The sequence below is a fragment of the Physeter macrocephalus genome, chromosome 5 (genome assembly GCF_002837175.3).
Source record: "Physeter macrocephalus isolate SW-GA chromosome 5, ASM283717v5, whole genome shotgun sequence".
In the NCBI taxonomy this organism is placed as follows: domain Eukaryota; kingdom Metazoa; phylum Chordata; class Mammalia; order Artiodactyla; family Physeteridae; genus Physeter; species Physeter macrocephalus.
Genome location: NC_041218.1, coordinates 14,878,490 through 14,898,396, shown reverse-complemented (window position 1 = coordinate 14,898,396; position 19,907 = coordinate 14,878,490). Strand labels below are relative to the sequence as shown.

Sequence of the window (19,907 nt, the reverse complement as noted above, 5' to 3'; positions counted from 1 at the left end):
TGCAAATATTTTCTCCCATTCTGAAGATTGTCTTTTCATCTTGTTTATGGTATCCTTTGCTGTGCAAAAGCTTTTAAGTTTCATTAGGTCCGATTTGTTTATTTTCTAACAGGTGTTTTTAAATTTTATGGAAACAGCATGAGTACTGAATCAGTCTAACATATCTGTTCTTCACAGGGTGGGAAGCCCCGTAAACACCGGAAGGATCGGCTACAAGATTTAATCGATATAGGCTTTGGCTATGATGAGACAGATCCATTTATTGATAATTCAGAGGCTGTGAGTAATGTATCTTTAATATAGCAGCAATTCTTTATTTGGATAGTAGAATTCAAGGAAAAAGTAACTAAATGTTTCAGCAAGTGTTTTTACTAACTAATCCCCTTTCAGTATACATCTAAATTGTTTCCAGTTTTATGTGCTTACAAGTAGTTGAGCATCTGTATACATTTCTCTTTGCGTACGTGAGTATGTATGTAAGATAATTATAGAGTACAAATATATGTGTAGGATAAATTTCTAGCAGTGGGATTTATTGATCAAAGGGTATTTACATCTTGAATTTTTATTGATACTCCCAAACTTGGGCAGGTATATTTTGAAATGACTTCCAGATAAGAACCACGTGATCTTGAAGACTGGAGCTATTGGGTTGAAGTTAATCTGGCAGATGTCTTTAAAACGTGCTTAATATTTTTATTGCTGCCAAACCTTACTATCGTGGCGATAATTGAATGCCAGGCCTTATCACTGTCTGTTTTGATCAAGCCCTACAGCTTTTGCACTGGAATCCTCTTTCTCTTATAAAAGGAAGAGGAATTCAAGAGAGCATTTCAGGACTACAGCAGTCCATTGATCACACAGCAAATAAATAAAGGCATGTCTTGTTAGGTGGGTCGTTAAGGTATATGTTCTTACATTCTTCTCAGTGTAGTAGAGTAATCTAATCCCTGGATTATATCCTCTGCAGTGTTCAGTGATTACTTAGGATATACAGAAAGTGACACTAAGGTCGCTGTTATACTACCCACAAATTAGTACCTCTTTTTCCTGTTACTACAGTGCTTGGTTGTGTAGATGATGACAAGGCATATAGTGGTAGGAGAGTGACAGGAGGTACTTCCAGCATAAGGCGTGCGGGATACCCTGTCATACTCCTGTGTTATTTTGGTGTCCTGATATAAACTGGTTTACAAGCCTAGTCTGTAGAAATAAAATGTTGACAGTGCCTTTGGAGTAGAGAGGATTTCCTGTTACCAAAAATGTTGTCAGCCTTTTTGTAGGTTAGGGCATGGAATGTTTTCAACAGTCTTGACCTTGATTTGGCATTCAAGTCAAAAGTCCTAGATTCTAGACCTCACTTGGTTTCTAATTCACTGTGGACCAGGAGCAAGTGTTTTATTTTAGCATCACCCAGTTTTCTGTTATGACTGGCTTGCCCAGCAGAATTTGTACTCTGAGTCTCAAGATAATGACATACTGAAAAGCATAATGCAAGTATAAAGCATTGGTACTGGTGTTAACATTATATGTAAAGTAGATTTTTGAATTCTAAGTAACCCAAGAGGGAACTCAGCCATATATAAATGGACATTCCATGTACTCAGGCTTACATAAATAGAATTTTAAAAAAATTAATCAACTTGGGACTTCCTGGTGACCCAGTGGTTAAGACTCTGCGCTCCCAATGCAGGGTGCCTGTATTCAGTCCCTGGTCAGGGAACTAGGGATCCCGCATGCCGAACTAAAAAAAGAAAAGATCCCACATGCCGCAACTAAGACCCTGCGCAGCCAAATAAATAAATTTTTTTTTTAATTAGTAAACTTAATTTTTTTAGAGCAGTTTTAGGTTCATAGCAAAATTGAATGGAAGGTGCAGAAATTTCCCATATACTACCTGCCCTCATAACACAGCTTCCATTATCAGCGTTTCCCCACCAGAGTGGTATACTAGTTACAGTCGAAGAACCTACATTGATGCATCATCACCCAAAGTCCATAGTTTGCCTTAGGATTTACTCTTGGTGTTGTACGTTCTATGGGTTTTAACAAATGTGTAATGACATGTACCCACCATTATACTGTCATACAGCATAGTTTCACAGCCCTAAAAAAATCATGTGCTCTGCCTGTTCATCCCTCCCTAACACCTGCAGCCACTAATCTTTTTATTGTCTCCATAGTTTTGCCTTTTCCAGAATGTCATATAGTTGGAATCATATAGTATGCAGCCTTTCATAAATGGCATTTTTGATTGTGTAATGACATGTACCCACCATTATACTGTCATACAGCATAGTTTCACAGCCCTAAAAAAATCATGTGCTCTGCCTGTTCATCCCTCCCTAACACCTGCAGCCACTAATCTTTTTATTGTCTCCATAGTTTTGCCTTTTCCAGAATGTCATATAGTTGGAGTCATATAGTATGCAGCCTTTCATAAATGGCATTTTTAATATTTTCCTTTGTAGCATTCCAAATATTTGAATAGAATGTTTTTCAAACAGATTTTTATAACCCATAATTGGACCTGTGTATCAGTTTAGAGACTGTGGCCAGCATTTTTAAAGAGAATAAAATAGAATAGAATAGGAGCTGTTAACAGTAAACCACTAGTACATTATGTGATTTTTATTATGTGTGTGTGTTTGTACCATGCACTGGCTTTTGATGTGTAGTATATTTTCCACTTGCGTTGTGGTGAAGAAAATTTGAAAGCCGCTGCTCTAATAAATAAGGATAAATTTTATAGGTGTAAGTTGTATAAGTTATACAATTACTGACGTTTATAGGACAAGTTAGGTCCCTGTTTTATACGAGGAAATTGAACTAAAGCACAGATTGTTTATTGACTTGCAAAATAGTTTTGTATCATTGTCCTTAATAGATTATTTGGTTCTCATTATAATTCAATAATTCAGACATAAAACACTTACGAGCCAACCAAATGATTCTCTGTTTTTTTAAATGATTGTATTGCCAGTTGGCCTTTTTTTTTATTTTGCTGTGCCATGTGCCTTTTGGCCTTGTGGGATCTTAGTTCCCCTACCAGGGATTGAACCTGGGCCTTCAGCAGGGAAATAGCGGAGTCCTAACCACTGGACCTCCAGGGAATTCCCACCAGTAGGCTTTCACTGTTCATATATTATTCGATAGAGAGTGATAATAATCTGGTTCTAATTAACTTTCAGAATTGTATACTACTTACTACTATAATATCTGAAAATAAATACTTTTGAAGATTATTTTTAGTCTAACACTTATGCTGCCAAATTTTTAAAAGACCGAAAGAAAATGTTTTTGTTATTGAGAAATAATACCAGACATGAGTAATGCTTTTATTTAGGTTATCTCTTTTAACTTTCACTAGAACTTTATGAAGTAAGTAATTTTGTTCCTGTTTTACATCCCTGAAGTATTGATGTTAAGTGATTTACTCTGGGTCACAATAGCTAGTTGTTGGCAAAGGATCTAGTAAATCTGATTCTCAAGTTCAGTGATCCATTGCCTCTTAATACATTGTACTTAAAAGGCTAAATTATACAGAAGTAGAAATATAATGTACATGTGAAACTTATGTAAGGTTATATAAACCAATATTACCTCAATGAAAACAAACAAAAAAACCCAGAATATTTCCTGTACCTTACAAAGAAAATGCTTGGCACATTTATAATTCACAGTGCAGTGGAGGCTGTGTATTAATCCTTGCTCTATCACTTACTAGTTGTGTCACTTTAGTGTAGTTGCCAGATTTAGCAAATAAAATTACAGTCTACCCAGTTAAATTTGAAAAAAAAAAAAAAAAAAAAAAAGGCTAAATCAAATAAGCATAAAGAGTTTGTTCTCCTGCAAAGTGTTCTGACAGGGAAAGCTCAGCAGAATACTGCAGCAGAAGACAGACATTGAACACATGCACATTGCCTGGTAACCTAGTGATGAGTGTGTTTTCCACATGAGATGCTGCTTGGTATAGTGGATGGGCTGGGAAACAGTCCGTGACTCTGCCATAAACTAATAAAAGTACTCTGGCAAGGTTCTTAACCTCTCTGAATTTGGTTTTCACTTATAAAATGGGAATATTTACTTTCCTTGCCTCAAAAGGGTATCAGGAGGATCAAGTGAAATAATGTATATGAAGAAGCATTGAAAGTTATAAAGCAGTATACAAGTATATGTAAGCAAAAAGTACAGGTGTATTTATCTTATCAAAATTACACATTTTCAAAATAATTACTACAGAGCCTTTTCACTTTTAATCCTTTACTCCTCACATCACTCCTTTACTTGCAGATAGTACTGGGCCCTTTCTGCAGGTCTTGCCTGTAGGTCTTTGTACAGTAGTAGCCCCTCAAGTGGAGCAACAAGAAAGGAGTTCATTCCTTTTTTCTTTTTCTTTTTCTAACTTCATTCCTTTTTGATTCAATATGATTAAATGTACATTCTTTCTTTTTCCATTTTCCATGTAATTTAAAATGATATGGGTTAAAATCACAACTTTTGTACTTAACCTTAATATTTTTAGAGTAACTAATATGTTCTGTATATTTTTTGCCCATGGCAAAGAATTTTCCTTACAAATATGACTTTCTTAAAGACTAATTATGTAATATTAAGAAAACCCTTAAGTAGAGTTCTGGGGAACCCAGGTAGCAGGTATCTTGCTTTTGTTAGATAAGTAGTTCCTTTTTTTCTCTTCTGCCATGAACATCTTCGTTTAGTTAAGACTGACCTTCCATTTAATGATTGTTTTTTCTTCAGCTTCATCAGGTGAGATAATGATAAACCTTAAAATCCAGGCTTAGAGGACATTCAGACTGATTTAGACAATTTGAGTCTCTTTTTCGAAGCAAAGTGCCTGGCTCATTATGGGCCCTCGGTGTATGCTTACCAAACAGGGCAGTTCTTTTTCTACTTCCCTTTAAAACATATATATATATGCTCTTTTTCTTTTATATGTTTAAAAAATATTCCCTACTTAAAAGCTTAGAGCTAAGGCAGAAGAAATAACCTTTTATTTTTTATAATCTCTTTATGAATAAAATTATATGCCAATATGGTAAGAAATGAAGTTCATTTGCTGCCTGGACATTCAGTCATTTGTTTTAACTTGTTTCAATTTCTCATCAGAATCATTTGTCATTAAGAATAGGAGTGATCCTTAAATTTTTCTCAGCAGATGATATATTTAGAATCTGCTTCAGTATTCCAGAAGTTCATTTCTTAAATATTGAATGATCAGAGCTCATTTCTATTCCAGATAGTAACTTTTTCTTTATTTATTCACAAACATCCTCATTGCAGTTAGTTTTGCAGTTAAGATTTAAGGAAGATTCTGACATGGTGATTGAATTTCTTTGACATATTTATAGAATTAAAGATAATAAGATATATCTGAAGCCTTTTTTTTAAATCTAGTATGACGAATTAGTTCCTGCTTCTCTAACAACAAAATATGGAGGCTTTTATATCAACACTGGCACTCTCCAGTTTCGCCAAGCTTCAGATACTGAAGAAGAAGATATTACAGACAACCAAAAGCACAAGCCACCCAAAGTGAGTTTATCCAACATTGCAACGGTAATGAGAGCATTCAGTTAAAAGAATATATTTTTTGATTTTTACTTGTTCTTTACAGCTGTGAATATAAGGAAAAGTAAAATGCTAACCATTGTTTAATGAATTTATAGCTAATTACATGCTTTAAAGTAAAATTATGTAGATATGGGGAAATTTATTTTTATATCATAAAATTATTATAATTCTAATATCATTCTAATACTTTCTTTTAAAACTTCTCTCTCCATATCTGGTCTAATAATCTGTTTCTGGCTAAGGTTGAGGTTCTAGGATACGTTAAGACTTGATATGGAAATGACTGTTAATAGCTGTTCCTTTTCCTAAGATGTAAAGCAAATTTTATAGAATGTATATATTGTATTTGGGAAATTAATAGAATGTCCTTAGATAAGCATTCCTTGAAGTGTGGGCCAAAGGCATATTTGTACCAGAATCACCAAAATGTTTGTTACAAATGCAGATTAAAAGGCTCTACCAAACCTTTAACTGAACCAAAACCAGGGGTGGGAGTTCTCATGGACCCAGAGAATCTGCATTTTTAACAAGCAATTCTAATGTACCCTGAAATTTGAGAAGAACCACTTGCCCTGGATGCTGGATTGATAACATCAGAGAGTAAAGCAGTAATACTTAGGTAAATTATGCATTTAATCATTTTGTAGATTCCCAAAATGAAAGAAGATGATATTGAGATGAAGAAGCGGAAGCGGAAGGAAGAAGGGGAAAAGGAGAAGAAGCCAAGGAAAAAAGTACCGAAACAACTGGGGTATGTGAAATTAGACATAATGAGGGAACTAGTGTTGTAGCATGACAAACTCTCCTTTTAGAAAGATATATTTAGCATTAATTAGTTCAGCTTAGCTGGGTCTAATTTAATACAGTATTTATAAATGTCAGTGACCTATTAACTTATATTTTAATAATATTGTATTTATTAATAAGTAGAAGTCATCATAGAGATTAAGGTGTTTTAGATCAGATTTACAAATTTGTTAAGTATTTTGCTCATTACAACATTTTATCAACAGGAACCAGTTTGAAAAGATGGTACAAACATTGAACATGTTATTTTAATTTTCTTGTACTAAAACTGAGCTTAGATGCCTGGGGATTGACAATTGGCGGTAGTCTTTGTATAAACGATTTATGGTCGTTTTAATATTTTTTAAAAGTCATTGATTTTATTTAGCTATTCTTAACGCTTGTGACTTTAGATAATGATATGGCCTCTAAAAAACCAAATAGAATTTCTCAAAAGCCTTATTAAGTCATAAGAGGGAATTCCCTGGCAGTCCAGTGGTTAGGACTCAACACTTTCACTGCCGGGGCCTTGGTGAAATTCCTGATCCCTGGTGGGGAACCAAGATCCCGCAAGCTGCTAGGCACAACCACGAAAAAAAAGAAAGAAAGAAAAAGAAAAGAAAAAAATAAAGTCATAAGAATAAATGTTTGTACCTTGCAGTCATAAAGCTACCATTTGTCTCTACTTCTCTATGGCTTTTTTTGTAGAGTCAAGGGACAAAAACTTGTGAGAGGCTGGATTTTCCTCCCCTCCTTAGCAGAGGAGGTACATCTGAATTTGGGGCTGTCAGTATCCCCAGAGTTGATGTAGGGAGGTATTTATCCCCCTCCTAAACATGAGATTATAGTGATCCCTGAGTCATTAAGAAATTATTAAGAAAAAAAAATATTACTACTGGTTGTTTTAAATGTTCATTATTTACAAGTAAACTTCTTTATGAACAAAAACTGTAAGTAATGCCTTTTATTGAATTTATAATTTTCTCAAGTTTGTAACTGATTTCATTCAGCAAATATTTACTAAGTGCTTACTGTGTACCAGACACTGTCTGGGTTTTGGATATATAACAGTAAATGAAACACTGGCCTACCTGTAAGGCACTAATAATCTTTTAGGTTCTGTAGTGCACGTAGAAGCATATAAGCCATAAAATTTAGAAAAGACTTTTTAGAGAAGGTGATAGCTAAACTGAGACCACCCTTTCCTCTTAGTCCCTATAGGGAGAAAGTTGTCATTGAAAATTACACGTATCTATCCGAAAGCCTCAGAATGCTGTTCCTAGAATGGAAAGTGAAAAATGATCAGAAGGTGGTAGCAGATAGAATAGGGTCTGGATAGAAGACATGGTGATGAATGAAGGCCCACATATTGACGCAGACATTTTGCATTTCTTTGGCAGTTTGTAGCACAAAACACCTGGGGTACCAGTTTGAAGGTGTATTATGTAGGTTTCTCGGTTGTAATCAACTCTGTTTTCAGCAAAAGTGCATTTCTTTACTTCGTTAATTCTTTAGGTGCCTACTTTATAGATGTGCTAAAGAATGAACATTCCAAACAGAGTAGTAAGCTTAACTTCGTATACTTTCATTTCCTTTTATTTTTTTTTATTTTGGCCACGCCAAGGGGCTTGTGGGATCTTAGATGCACGACCAGGGATTGAACCTGCGTCCTTGGCAGTGAAAGTAAGGAGTCCTAACCAATGGACTGCCAGGGAATTCCCTAACTTCGTATACTTAATAAACCAGAGCTCTATTCACTTTTGTTTATTTCTGTTGACGTTATTTCATTTTCTTCACTCTAACGGCCATTCACCTATCTGCCTTTCATAAGTGACAGTCCAGATGATGATGAAGATGCCATTGTAAAAGTGTAATTTAGTAACAAATTTGCTTCCTCACCTGTCAAATGATTATTTTAATTCTGTGCCTGTTTATTTACTTGGGGTTTTAACCTTTAAAATCATACATAGCCTAACTGATCACTTTTTTCTTCACAGAGTTGTGGCTCTAAATTCACACAAATCTGAAAAAAAGAAGAAACGTTATAAAGATTCTCTTTCTCTAGCTGCCATGATAAGAAAATTTCAAAAGGAGAAGGATGCATTAAGGAAGGAGTCTAACCCTAAAGTCCCAGTGAACTTCTCAACCTCCTCTCTGAATAAAACCCCCTCTGCTGCCGTGGCATTGGGAAATGATGTCTCGGACTTAAATCTGAATAGTGCTGATCCAGACCTCCCCATTTTTGTTAGCACAAATGAACATGAACTATTTCAGGAAGCTGAAAATGCCCTAGAGATGCTAGATGATTTCGACTTTGACAGATTACTGGATGCTGCTTCTAATGGTAGCCCCCTCTCTGAGTCAGGAGGAGAGAATGGAAACACCACCCAGCCAACCTATGCCTCTCAAGTTATGCCCAAGGTGGTACCTACACTCCCAGAGGGTCTGCCTGTCCTTCTTGAAAAACGTATCGAAGACCTCCGTGTAGTAAGTGTGATAATTTTCTTGTGTTGTGTTTGCTGCACAAACATAACAATAATTACTTTCAGGCAAAAATAATAACCTATAATCCTAACTACTTATAAGTAACTTTATTTTCTATATTTCCTTTTAAGCATTAGCTCTATGCATAGCCTTTTTCTTTTAAATATAGTTATAACATAGATAAAAGTTGGTTGTTTTATTATCTCATTTTATAAATATTTTTCTGCATAGGTTTCATAAATACATACATAGTCATGTAAAGAAAATAGAAGAATGGTAGGAACAAATAGTAACAATGCAGAAGTGTACTTGAACTTGGTCCCAACTATGTTAACAGCTAGTTATTCTACAATCGATTTTACCAGCTAGTCCTTACCAGCTAATCAGCAGCTTTAGTAAGCATACATTGTGTTCTCACTAGACAAACTTTTAAGAGTTGAAATTTTAGCATTTCACAGTAGATTCCTCCCCTGATTGACTTGGGTACATAATCTTTATTTAACTAGCTACAAATCCAGGTATGTCAGTACAGTTCTCCCTTTAATCTCAGGGAAATATAATTTTGACTTAAAATGCTTCAAACCTTCCTTAAAATGCCCTTTTTTATTACTTTAGCATGTTTGTTTGAACCCATGCCATGTTTTAGTCCTCTTTTTTTTTCCTGATTACAGAAGTCATACACTCAATATAAAATTTGTTTTTGTTTTTGTTTTTTTTTTTTTTTTTGGCTGCACTGGGTCTTTGTTGTGGCTCTTGGGCTTCTCTAGTTGCAGTGTGGGCTTAGTGGCCCCGAGGCATGTGGGATCTTGGTTCCCTGACTAGGGATCGAACCCTCATCCCCTGCATTGGAAGGCAGATTCTTAACCACTGGACCACCTGGAAAGTCCCTAAATTGTATTTTATACTTAGGGAAAGATGCCCCATAATCAGACATTCCCCACCCCCAGCAGGGATAACCACTATTAAACTACTTATTTTTCTGGATTTTAATCCATGCATATGCAAATATGTTGTTATTAAAAATAATTGTTAGTCGAAGTATAATGTATGGACTATTCTACAACTTGTTTCTTTCTTCTAGGGTTATAGTAACCATTTAAATCACATTTTAAATTTATTAATCTCTATGTTCTATTTATTTCTCTTAACTCTTTCTGAATTTTAAATATCTGATTAGGGAAGCAAGAGATTTATCTAATTTTTCCAACAACTGACTCATGGATTCTGTTTATCAGTTCTATTCTTTTTTCTGTTTTTGTTCTTTAGCATTTCTTCTGAGGTTGTGGCTTATTAAATTCTCTTACATTTTTACTTATTTTAAGGTACTTTATTTATTACTTCAGGACTCAGAGAGTTGTGCTCAAGTATCTCATTGCCAGAGTTTCTTAGGTTATAACTTGTATTTACCATAGTTTTTGCTTTGTTTCTTTTCTTTTTACTTTTTTTGTAAGATTTTCACTGTCATTTATTTCTAAGTATCTTTTATTTTACTCATGAGCTATTTTTATTTTATTTATTTAATTTTTTTGGGCTGCATTGGGTCTTTGTTGCTGCGCGCAGGCTTTCTCTAGTTGCGGCGAGCGGGGTCTACTCTTTATTGCAGTGCGTGGGCTTCTTGTTGCAATGGCTTCTCTTTGTTGCGGAGCACAGGCTCTAGGCACGCGGGCTTCAGTAGTTGTGGCACGCAGGTTTCAGTAGTTGTGGCGCACGGGCTTAGTTGCTCAGTGGCATGACGGATCTTCCCGGACCAGGGCTCGAACCCGTGTCCCCTGCATTGGCAGGTGGATTCTTAACCATTGTGCCACCAGGGAAGTCCTCTGCTTTGTTTATTTCTATGCTGTATTGTTTGTTGGCCCATAAAATTCTTGATGGCTAGATCTCTGTTGTGATGTTTATCGTTTGAAGGTGACCCTTTCTATGCTATTAATGCTTTTCACCTTGATTTCAGTTTTGTGTGATTTTACTGTAGACTCCTTTCTTTATTTTTGCATGGTATAGCTTTTCCCATCATTTACCTTCATTTTAGCTCTTGTTTCTTGTTTTTGAATTCTTTTATTTTTTGACTTATTTTAGCTCTTTCTCTTACAGACAGCATGTAAGTGGAAATTTGTTTATCGACCTCATCTGAGTTTTTTAAGATTTTCTCTTTAAGATTTTATCTTACCTACTGCTGTTATAATGATAATGATATAGTTCATCTTTATTCTGTCATTTTCTTTTATATTCTGTTTTATTGTTCCCTCCCCCTCCTTTGTTTTTCATTCTTTTGCTATTTTCTGTGCTTATTTTTTGAAAAGTATACAATCATTTTATTAATCAAATAGGTTTTTTATTCACTATTCTTAACCATTTTATATATGAAGTGTAGGTATTGTTTCCTTTTTATGGTTAACGAACTTAAGTGGAGGTAGGTTAAATAGCTTGGTCAGTCCACACAACTAGTAAGGGGTGGAGCCCTGCATCGGCAGGCGGACGCGCAACCGCTGCGCCACTAGGGAAGCCCTCAAATAGGTTTTTTATTCACTATTCTTAACCATTTTATATGTGAAGTGTAGGTATTGTTTCCTTTTTATGGTTAACGAACTTAAGTGGAGGTAGGTTAAATAGCTTGGTCAGTCCACACAACTAGTAAGGGGTGGAGCCTGAATTTAAACACAGGGGTTCACCTGACTCAATGGTACTGGCTTTTTGCTCTCCCATGTTGCCCCTAAAATCTTTAGTTTCTTTTATATGTTTTAAATAAAAAGTGCTAGGGATGTAATCCAGGTTTTTCAATATATAATTAATAATAACAGCTATTATTTATTTAGCAAAAACCTATACCTTGTATTGAGTGCAGTGCTCCTGGGACCCACAGCTTCACAAGACATCATTTATTGTTCAGGAGACAGTGCCCTGACTGGGCTTAGAATACTGTATATACTGTGTAGTCTAATCCTCCAACAATTATGTGAGGTAGGTAGTATTCTTCCATTTACTAGATGAGGAAACTAAGGTTCAGAAAGGTTAAAGGAATTTCCCAAGGCCACATAATTTTTAAATGGGTGAGGCTTGATGCAAAGTCAGGATTTAAAGGCAGGACCATCATGCTTTATAACTTGCACTCTGTCCACTGTGTTGTATGCCATTCATTTTCACTTAATAAACAGAATTGATTAGTAATTAGTGTGTTTCAATCTTGTAAGCTGCTGTTATATCTCATATACTAAAAACTCTTTCTGTAGTAGCCATGCTAGGATTAGAACAGCTACTTCCTAACCTCTTAATAGGAAATTATCAATAAGAAGATTCATTTCACTTATTAGTATCTGTGAATTCTTTCTTTTTTTTAAAAAAATAAATTTATTTATTTTATTTATTTATTATTTTTGGCTGCGTTGGGTCTTCATTGCTACGCGTGGGCTTTCTCTAGTCATGGCGAGCGGGGGCTTCTCTTGCTGCGGAGCAGGGGCTCTAGGAGCACGGGCTTCAGTAGTTGTGGCTCGCGGACTCTAGAGCGCAGCCTCAGTAGTTGTGGCTCACAGGCCTAGTTGCTCCGTGGCATGTGGGATCCTCCCGGACCAGGGCTCAAAAACCAATGTTCCCTGCATTGGCAGGCGGATTCTTAACCACTACACCACCAGGGAAGCCCCTTCATCCTTTCTAAGAAGCACTGAGGCACATCTCAGAAATTGTCCTCTTCTATTTACAGAATGTGATGTTGTCAAACAGCGTAAAATTATCAGTCTACCGACTGACAGAGTCAGCACGTGGCTTGCTCAGATTATTGGATCAGGCCTCTCGATGTTTTACATCTTGGGCATCTCAAGATAAACTATCTTTTGTGATTTCCCCAGTAAATTTTGCTTATGGTACAGTGTCCTGGTTTGCATACTCTTTGTTTCTGGTAAACTGGTTAAGGTGACAAACACAGTGATGAAAATATTTTTTTCCTCATTGAATTAAGTGTTGCTTATCCCTTGATAATGACTGTGGCTAATTTTTTCATTGTTAGTAATTAGGTAGAACCCAGACTGGCTGAAGTAAACTGAGTATCTTTGTACAGGGTGACAGTGTTGTACAGTTGAAGTCAGAAAGCTTCTGGTCTGAGTCTGGATTCACCACTTACTAGCAGTGTGATTTGGGGGCATATCATGTAACTTCTGTAAGCTTTAGGTTCCTTGTTTGTAAAATGGGAGCTATAATACCAATGTCACTGGCTGTTAATGAAGATTAAACATGGTAATGAGTATAATATATAGAATATCAGACACATTGTTGGACAGTATTGTCTTGTAGAAAATGAGACTTCTGGGGACTTCCCTGGTGGTGCAGTGGTTGAGAGTCTGCCTGCCGATGCAGGGGACACGGGTTCGTGCCCCGGTCCGGGAAGATCCCACATGCCGTGGAGCGGCTAGGCCCGTGAGCCACGGCCACCGAGCCTGAGCGTCCGGAGCCTGTGCTCCGCAACGGGGGAGGCCACAACAGTGAGAGGCCCGCGTACCGCAAAAAAATAATAATAATTTTTTAAAAATAAATATTTATTTTATTTATTTTTGGCTGCGTTGGGTCTTCGTTGCTTCATGCGGGCTTTCTCTAGTTGCTGCAAGCAGGGGCTACTCTTCGTTGCTGTGCGCAGGCTTATTGCGGTGACTTCTCTTTTGCGGAGCATGGGCTCTAGGCGCGTGGGCTTCAGTAGTTGTGGCACACGGGCTCAGTAGTTGTGGCTCACGGGCTCTAGAGCGCAGGCTCGGTAGTTGTTGGAGCACGGGCTTAGTTGCTCCACGGACCAGGGATCTTCCCAGACCAGGGCTCAAACCCATGTCCCCTGCATTGGCAGGCGGATTCTTAACCACTGTGCCATCAGGGAAGTCCCTGTGTAACTTTTTAAATTTAGGAAAATTCAGAAAAATGAAATACAGACATAACAGGAAAGAATGTTATGTTTGCTAAATTTTCTTTCAGCACTGTTTAATTGCCTGCTCATGCCAGGTAATAAGCTGGGATACAAAGTGAAGTTAATCATAGCCCCACCCTCAAGGAGCTTATTCTAAGTAAATAGATATGGAAGCATATAATGTGTAATGTGTTTATTGGGAGTTACATTGACAATCTTGTGTTTCTCTAGGCTGCCAAACTTTTTGATGAAGAAGGAAGGAAAAAATTCTTTACACAGGATATGAATAATATTCTTCTGGAGTAAGTAATTTTCTTCTTTGATTAAGAAACCTTGAAAGTTATTTAAACCTTAAGAAGTCATTAAAAAATATAGTAGGCCTTTGAGGTACAGATGCTGAGTGGTTGGCTAGTCTCATGCATTAGCTCTTCCCTTTTGGCCTCACAGCTTGTGTGATTAACATTTGTTTCTTAGCAAAACGGTGCTTCTACATACATTGGTTCTCCAGGACCCCTTATGATAATCAAAGCTTCCAATGTTATTATAACTGCCAGAGCAAGTGACTGCTGTATGGGTTGAATATTATCCTAGATTTAAATGCATTCTTTGTCACGTTATGTGAAAATATCTTTCTGGGACAGTTCTGATTGTTTGTATTAAATTTGGTGTACTTTCCTTCTACTTTGATTCAGACGTGGGGAAAATAATTCCATTAGTGTCCAGTGAGGTTTATTATAATTCATACAGACATTTATAGCCAAATGGAAAGTGTGGTTTAATGAAGAATCATGTTTGTGGGATAGGACGGAGGCAGTGTGGAGAAGACAGATGTTAAATTGGAAAGGAAAGGGTAAAAGCTGGTTTATGATATAAATTGTATTTAAATTAGTGATAATTTTCACCCTTAGCTAGAGTTTAACATTAATGAAGTTGCACGTTCTAAGACTATGGTCAAATAAGCTGTACTTATAAACCTGTTGGCTTATAAATTTTGACCGTGGTTCCAGAAATTGAGTATATAATTGGCTACAAGCAGAAATGGGCAAAAAGGAAGTGGTCCTGGGAAAAGCAGCAAATTCCTCTCTGATGAAAATAATGTATGCCTACTTTTGGTGGTTCAGTAGCATCATATACAAAGAAACAAGGCAGTGTTCCCAATACTACGATTCCTGTCTTTTAAATATATAATGGAGATAGTTTCTCATGAGATATAAAGGATGGATTAGCTTATTGGTTTTGATAACTGTTTTAATTAATGCAATCTCTCATTCTCCTGAAGTACTTAAAAAATCATTTTGGTCCCCATGGACTCATAAAACACATAACCTAGTATGCTAGTAACATGGAGACAGAGGAATTTCTTGTTCCTATTCTTTATTTTAGCCAGGGGTTTTCAGATTGATTCTGTCTGCCTGCAGTTTCTTCCTGTCTGTTCCACCTCCTTTTACCTAGCTCCCTTTTAAACCTTAGATTCAATAAACAGTGTAACCATAACTCATCAGAGCTGTCCCAGATTCCAAAATCTGGGATATGACTAGCTTTTTTTTTTTTTTTTTTTTTTAACCTAAGAGCCCTAAGTTTTCTAGATCAGGTCTTTTTCCTGTGACTGAGACAGTCCTTTTTTATTTTACTCTTCTGTAAGGGGGCAACTCTTTCTCTCCTGAGAGAATCAAAATATCATCCTTGGGATATAACATCTCAAAGAAGCATCTCTGTTAATTCCTGCCATGTCTGTCTTAAAACGAATCTACTAGTTTTCTTGCAGTCCATCTGCTTTTTATTTCACTGAGAGTGTGCCTCTAATTCTACAAGCCCTAGTGTTCTGAGTTGAATTTTTTCCTTTGTAGTGACTTTCTTATGCCCCCTTGTCTTCTTTTTCCACTTTCCTGAATAGACATCCCTTATTTCTCTGGACTGAGTTGATTGTCTAAGGGCATATGAGACATGATTATTTGGGGTAGTAATTCCCATGAATTTATTCAGGTGTATTTTATTGTCCCCATATACTAAAACATTAGAATTCTTAGTGAGAAAAAAAATATTAAAGTATATGTGTGAGGGATGTGTACTTAAACTGCTCTCAGATATGAATTTGTATATATTTGGGATAGACCAATACAGTCAGTAACCTCTAGGGTTAATACATTTCTCTAATTTTTACCTGATATTATGGGCTTAGGAGCAGGGAGTCAGCACTTCCTGTTTCTGAGTTAACCCCTGTTTGGAAACTACTAATTTTTATAAGTAGGTCATTGAGTCAGTCTTTTCTTACTTGGAATCTCTTACTACTTGGAGTTTCTATTTTATTTTCAGCTTTAACTAAGCTTTTATAATGGGGCAAGCCTAGAATGCCTCCTACCCAGAGTCTTGACTTTTCATAAAGATCTAACCACAATATTTAACCAAGTGTTTGTACACAGAACTCATGACCATAGTGACTGTCTTCCATGTGAACCTCTGATTTGACCCTCTGGCTCTAATAGGCCTTAAACGTCTTTTTATTTATTCTTCTGTTCTATTTGGCTTCTCTAATACCAAGAATTTTCAGCTGTCAATTCTAAGGAGTATAGTTTTCCACATTTCATTGTTTCTGAAATTGCTGTGTATATTATAAGTGTTGGACACATTTGATCTGGCAGGGTTTCTTTCCTTCCCCAAAAGCTGTTAATTGAATCTTTGGATGCACCTTATATTTGTGAAAATATTTACGTCTGTTTGCACCTTGTTCTATAGTAAAACATGAAGATTTGGACATAGTTCGTTGCCAAGGACCCCAGTTTGGTCTTGACCTTCAAATTAACATCTGTTCTCATCTTTCTACAGTAGCAACTGCCAGATATACTGTCTTCCATTTGGAAGAAACCTCAATTGTTTATCAGTAGGCTTGTCCTGCTGAGAATATGGTGGCTATTACAAACTCTTCCTTTTTTTTTTTTTTTTTTTTTTTTTTTTGAAGTAACTGTTTGGTTAAATACCCTTTTAGCAGGAACTGGAGAACTGGAATAAATTGAGCTAACTATTAAATATCTAGTTCAGTGGAGGCACAATAAGGAAAACAAAGAAGGATAAAACAGTCTGTGTGTGTAGCCAGGAGGGCTTTACCTCTTCTGAATCTGTAATTTTTTCAAACACCTTTAAAGAAAAAATACTCTTAAGAATTCACTGAAACTGTGACTCTACTAGTATAGCAGTTGCAGGGTGGTGAGGGGAAGTATGATGTCTCTTTGAGGAAGTGAGCTTTTGGTTAATAATGGAGTTCCTGTGCTTTACCCAAAAATGTAGACTTTGCCCCTGTCATCAAAAACGTATTTGGGCGGGGTGGGGAATAAATTAGGAGTTTAGGTTTTTTGTGGGTTTTTTTGGCTGCATCATGCAGCTTGCAGTATCTTAGTTCCCCAACCAAGGATCGAACCCATGCCCCCTGCAGTGGAAGCCGTGGAGTCCTAACCACTGGACCACCAGGGAATTCCTAGGAGTTTAGGATACACACTACTATATATAAAATAGATAAACAACAAGGACTTACTGTATAGCACAGGGGACTATATTAAATATCTCATAATAACCTATAATAGAAAAGAGTCTGAAAAAGTATTTATATATATATATAAGTGAATCACTTTCCTGTATATGTGAAACTAACATAGTATTGTAAATCAAGTTACCTCAATAAAAAAAAAGAAAGCAAAAAAAATTATTTGCCATCTTGTTGGGGTTGTAAATTCTACTTTTAAACTAGATTCATTGAAATTTTTTATAGCATTATGATTTATGGGGTTTTTTTATTTTTCCTTGAAAAATACTTCTAAGAAATCATGGAAAGGTAAAAGGAGAAAAGAATCACTGCTTCTGCCTCCTTGCTTGTTTGTTACTACCTAAAAGAAATTCTGTACTACTTATTTGTTATTGTTTTTGGTCAGCATTGAGTTACAGCTGCAGGAACTAGGCCCTGTCATTCGTAGCGGTGTCTACTCCCACCTTGAAGCTTTTGTGCCATGCAATAAAGAAACACTGGTAAAACGTCTAAAGAAGTTACATCTCAATGTCCAGGTAAGAAGAGGAACAATAATACCTGCATCTGGGGTTTTATAACCTGAAAGGAGACTGATTTCTGTTTGCTGCTTTTGCATACTAATTGCTTTATAGTTGTATTGTACATATTTAGTAACCATAGGATGTTCTTTAGTAATCATAGCATGTTGGATCCCCTGGGAAAAAATTGGTTTTCATCAATTGAGAGGTTTAGATGAGACATAATGTTTTCTAATGCTTCTTGGACTAGGTAAATTAACCTCATTTCCACAACTGACACAACTTTGCCCTCAACAAATAATCTGACATACGTATAATTCAATTTTCTTGTTCCTGAAATGGACCTATACAGATATGCTCACACTGACATGAAGACCAATGGAAAGAATCACAGGGTTGCACGTAAACTTAAAGATTACCTAGTGTAATCATCCATGTTTTGCTAGATTCTTCTTGACTACCATGCCTCTAAGTAATTGTGCAAGTTTGCATGCTTCCAGTGATCAGAAACTTATTTCATTACAATATCAGGAAGTTCTTGCATATGTTGAGCCAAATCCAAGTGCTTTCCATCCTGTTGGTCCTAATTCTCCTCTTGCGTTTATTCACAAATTATGTCCCCTTCTTTACTTCATATAAAATGGGCTTCAGTACCTTTACTGTCCTGATTACTCTTCCTTTAATGATTTGTTTGACTATGTATTTTAAAAATATTTACAACTTGCAAGTTGTAGAAAAAATAACTTGGATGCAGTTTAAGATAAAAAAAGAATACTTTTTTCTATGAATAAAGGTTATTTCCTGTAATTAAGGGCAAGAATGCAACCAGGAAGGAATGGGAACTGATAATCTGAATTAACTCTGTTTCTCTTTACCTCTCTCGCCCTATCTCACTTTTATCCTTTTATGTGCATCTGCAGATAAGTTTTCTTTATTTCCAAGGTTTTATATTACAGAAAAGCTACACACAGAGATTGACCGTAGAGTTCTCATCCCAGTCCATATTCTTGGGTTGAAAACTCTGGTTGTATTCTTTTGAGTCAGTCTAAACTTTTCTAGTCGGGGGGTTAGAGTCACAAAGCACAGCATGGTACAAATAGGGGACTGAGTGTGGTGCTCTGGATCACCGCAGTAGGTGTGATCTGACAGGCATAGAATTCTTTGTTATAGGTGCTATACTTCTATTAATAAAATAGTTCTTTTGAATTGAGAAACTGTAGTTCTTTCTCAATTCAAAGCAGGTTAATGAACAAATGAAATTTATTTGAGGTCTCAGATTTTGTGCCTATGCCTGGACATTGACTATGGGATGTTGGCTATGGAAAAAAGACATTTATCTAACCCTTGCTTTTCTTTATATGGTATAATCATGTACCTTTGTTTCCCTAAACATTATATTGTTTGGTTTGACATGTTTTTGAGCTTCATATAAATGGAGTAGTAGTGTCTGTTTTCATATGCAGCTTGCTTTTTTACACTCACCATTATGCATCTCAGATTTATCTGCCTTTACATGTAGGGGAACTCCATTTTTGCTGCTGTGTGTACACTGTTCCATTGTGTGAATATGTCTCAGTTATTCATTTTACTGTTGATGTATATTTGGATTGTTCCCAGGCAGATAGTCTCAGCTATGTAATTCTTAAGATGAGATCACCCAGAAACCATGATACTGGATCTTCCATTTTTTAAAATGGGATTTTATAGCAGACACTGTCATATGTGCAATAATATTTATTAATTGGTATGCATGAAATAAGTAAAATGCTTGTTAGTAATATTTGTATTTTGTTTTTATTAATAAAATTAATGTTATTAATAAAATAAAATGTTTTAATTTGTAAAACATACCTGCCATAACATGATAATTGCATTCCTAAAAATCTTCTCCTTACCAAAAATCACATTTTAAACACAGTGGTGTCAGTAAGAAAAGCAAAGTCTAATATTTCTGCACCTATGACAGTAATAAGAGTATGTTCTAAATAGCTGCATATATATTTTGGTACTTGCAAGATGAAATTAATAAACTGATTGATTAAAGCTGTCAAATACAAACATACTTTTCTTTTTGCCCTGAACCGACGTGAATAAGAGTCTCCCATTTTCCTCTTTCACTTTGGCCTTGACCTTG

The 19,907-nt window shown here is 36.1% G+C and overlaps 1 protein-coding gene across 9 annotated transcripts in view; it reads left to right on the top strand.

Annotated features, from left to right (window-relative positions):
* UBN2 (ubinuclein 2) overlaps window positions 1–19,907 on the top strand; it is a 90,204-nt gene that overhangs the window by 26,918 nt on the left and 43,379 nt on the right. For 8 of the 9 annotated variants that reach the window (XR_003679706.2, XR_003679705.2, XR_003679704.2 and 5 more), the window contains exons 3-8: window positions 178–279; window positions 5,419–5,556; window positions 6,243–6,346; window positions 8,379–8,868; window positions 13,973–14,043; window positions 17,662–17,791. Coding sequence is in view for 6 of the 9 variants with exons in the window: in XM_055084801.1 (XP_054940776.1) it covers window positions 178–279; window positions 5,419–5,556; window positions 6,243–6,346; window positions 8,379–8,868; window positions 13,973–14,043; window positions 17,662–17,791 (1,035 nt within the window). In the remaining 3 variants the exon portion in view is untranslated. The remainder of the gene's footprint in view (window positions 1–177; window positions 280–5,418; window positions 5,557–6,242; window positions 6,347–8,378; window positions 8,869–13,972; window positions 14,044–17,661; window positions 17,792–19,907) is intronic. The other variant, XM_055084800.1, reaches the window with a different exon arrangement.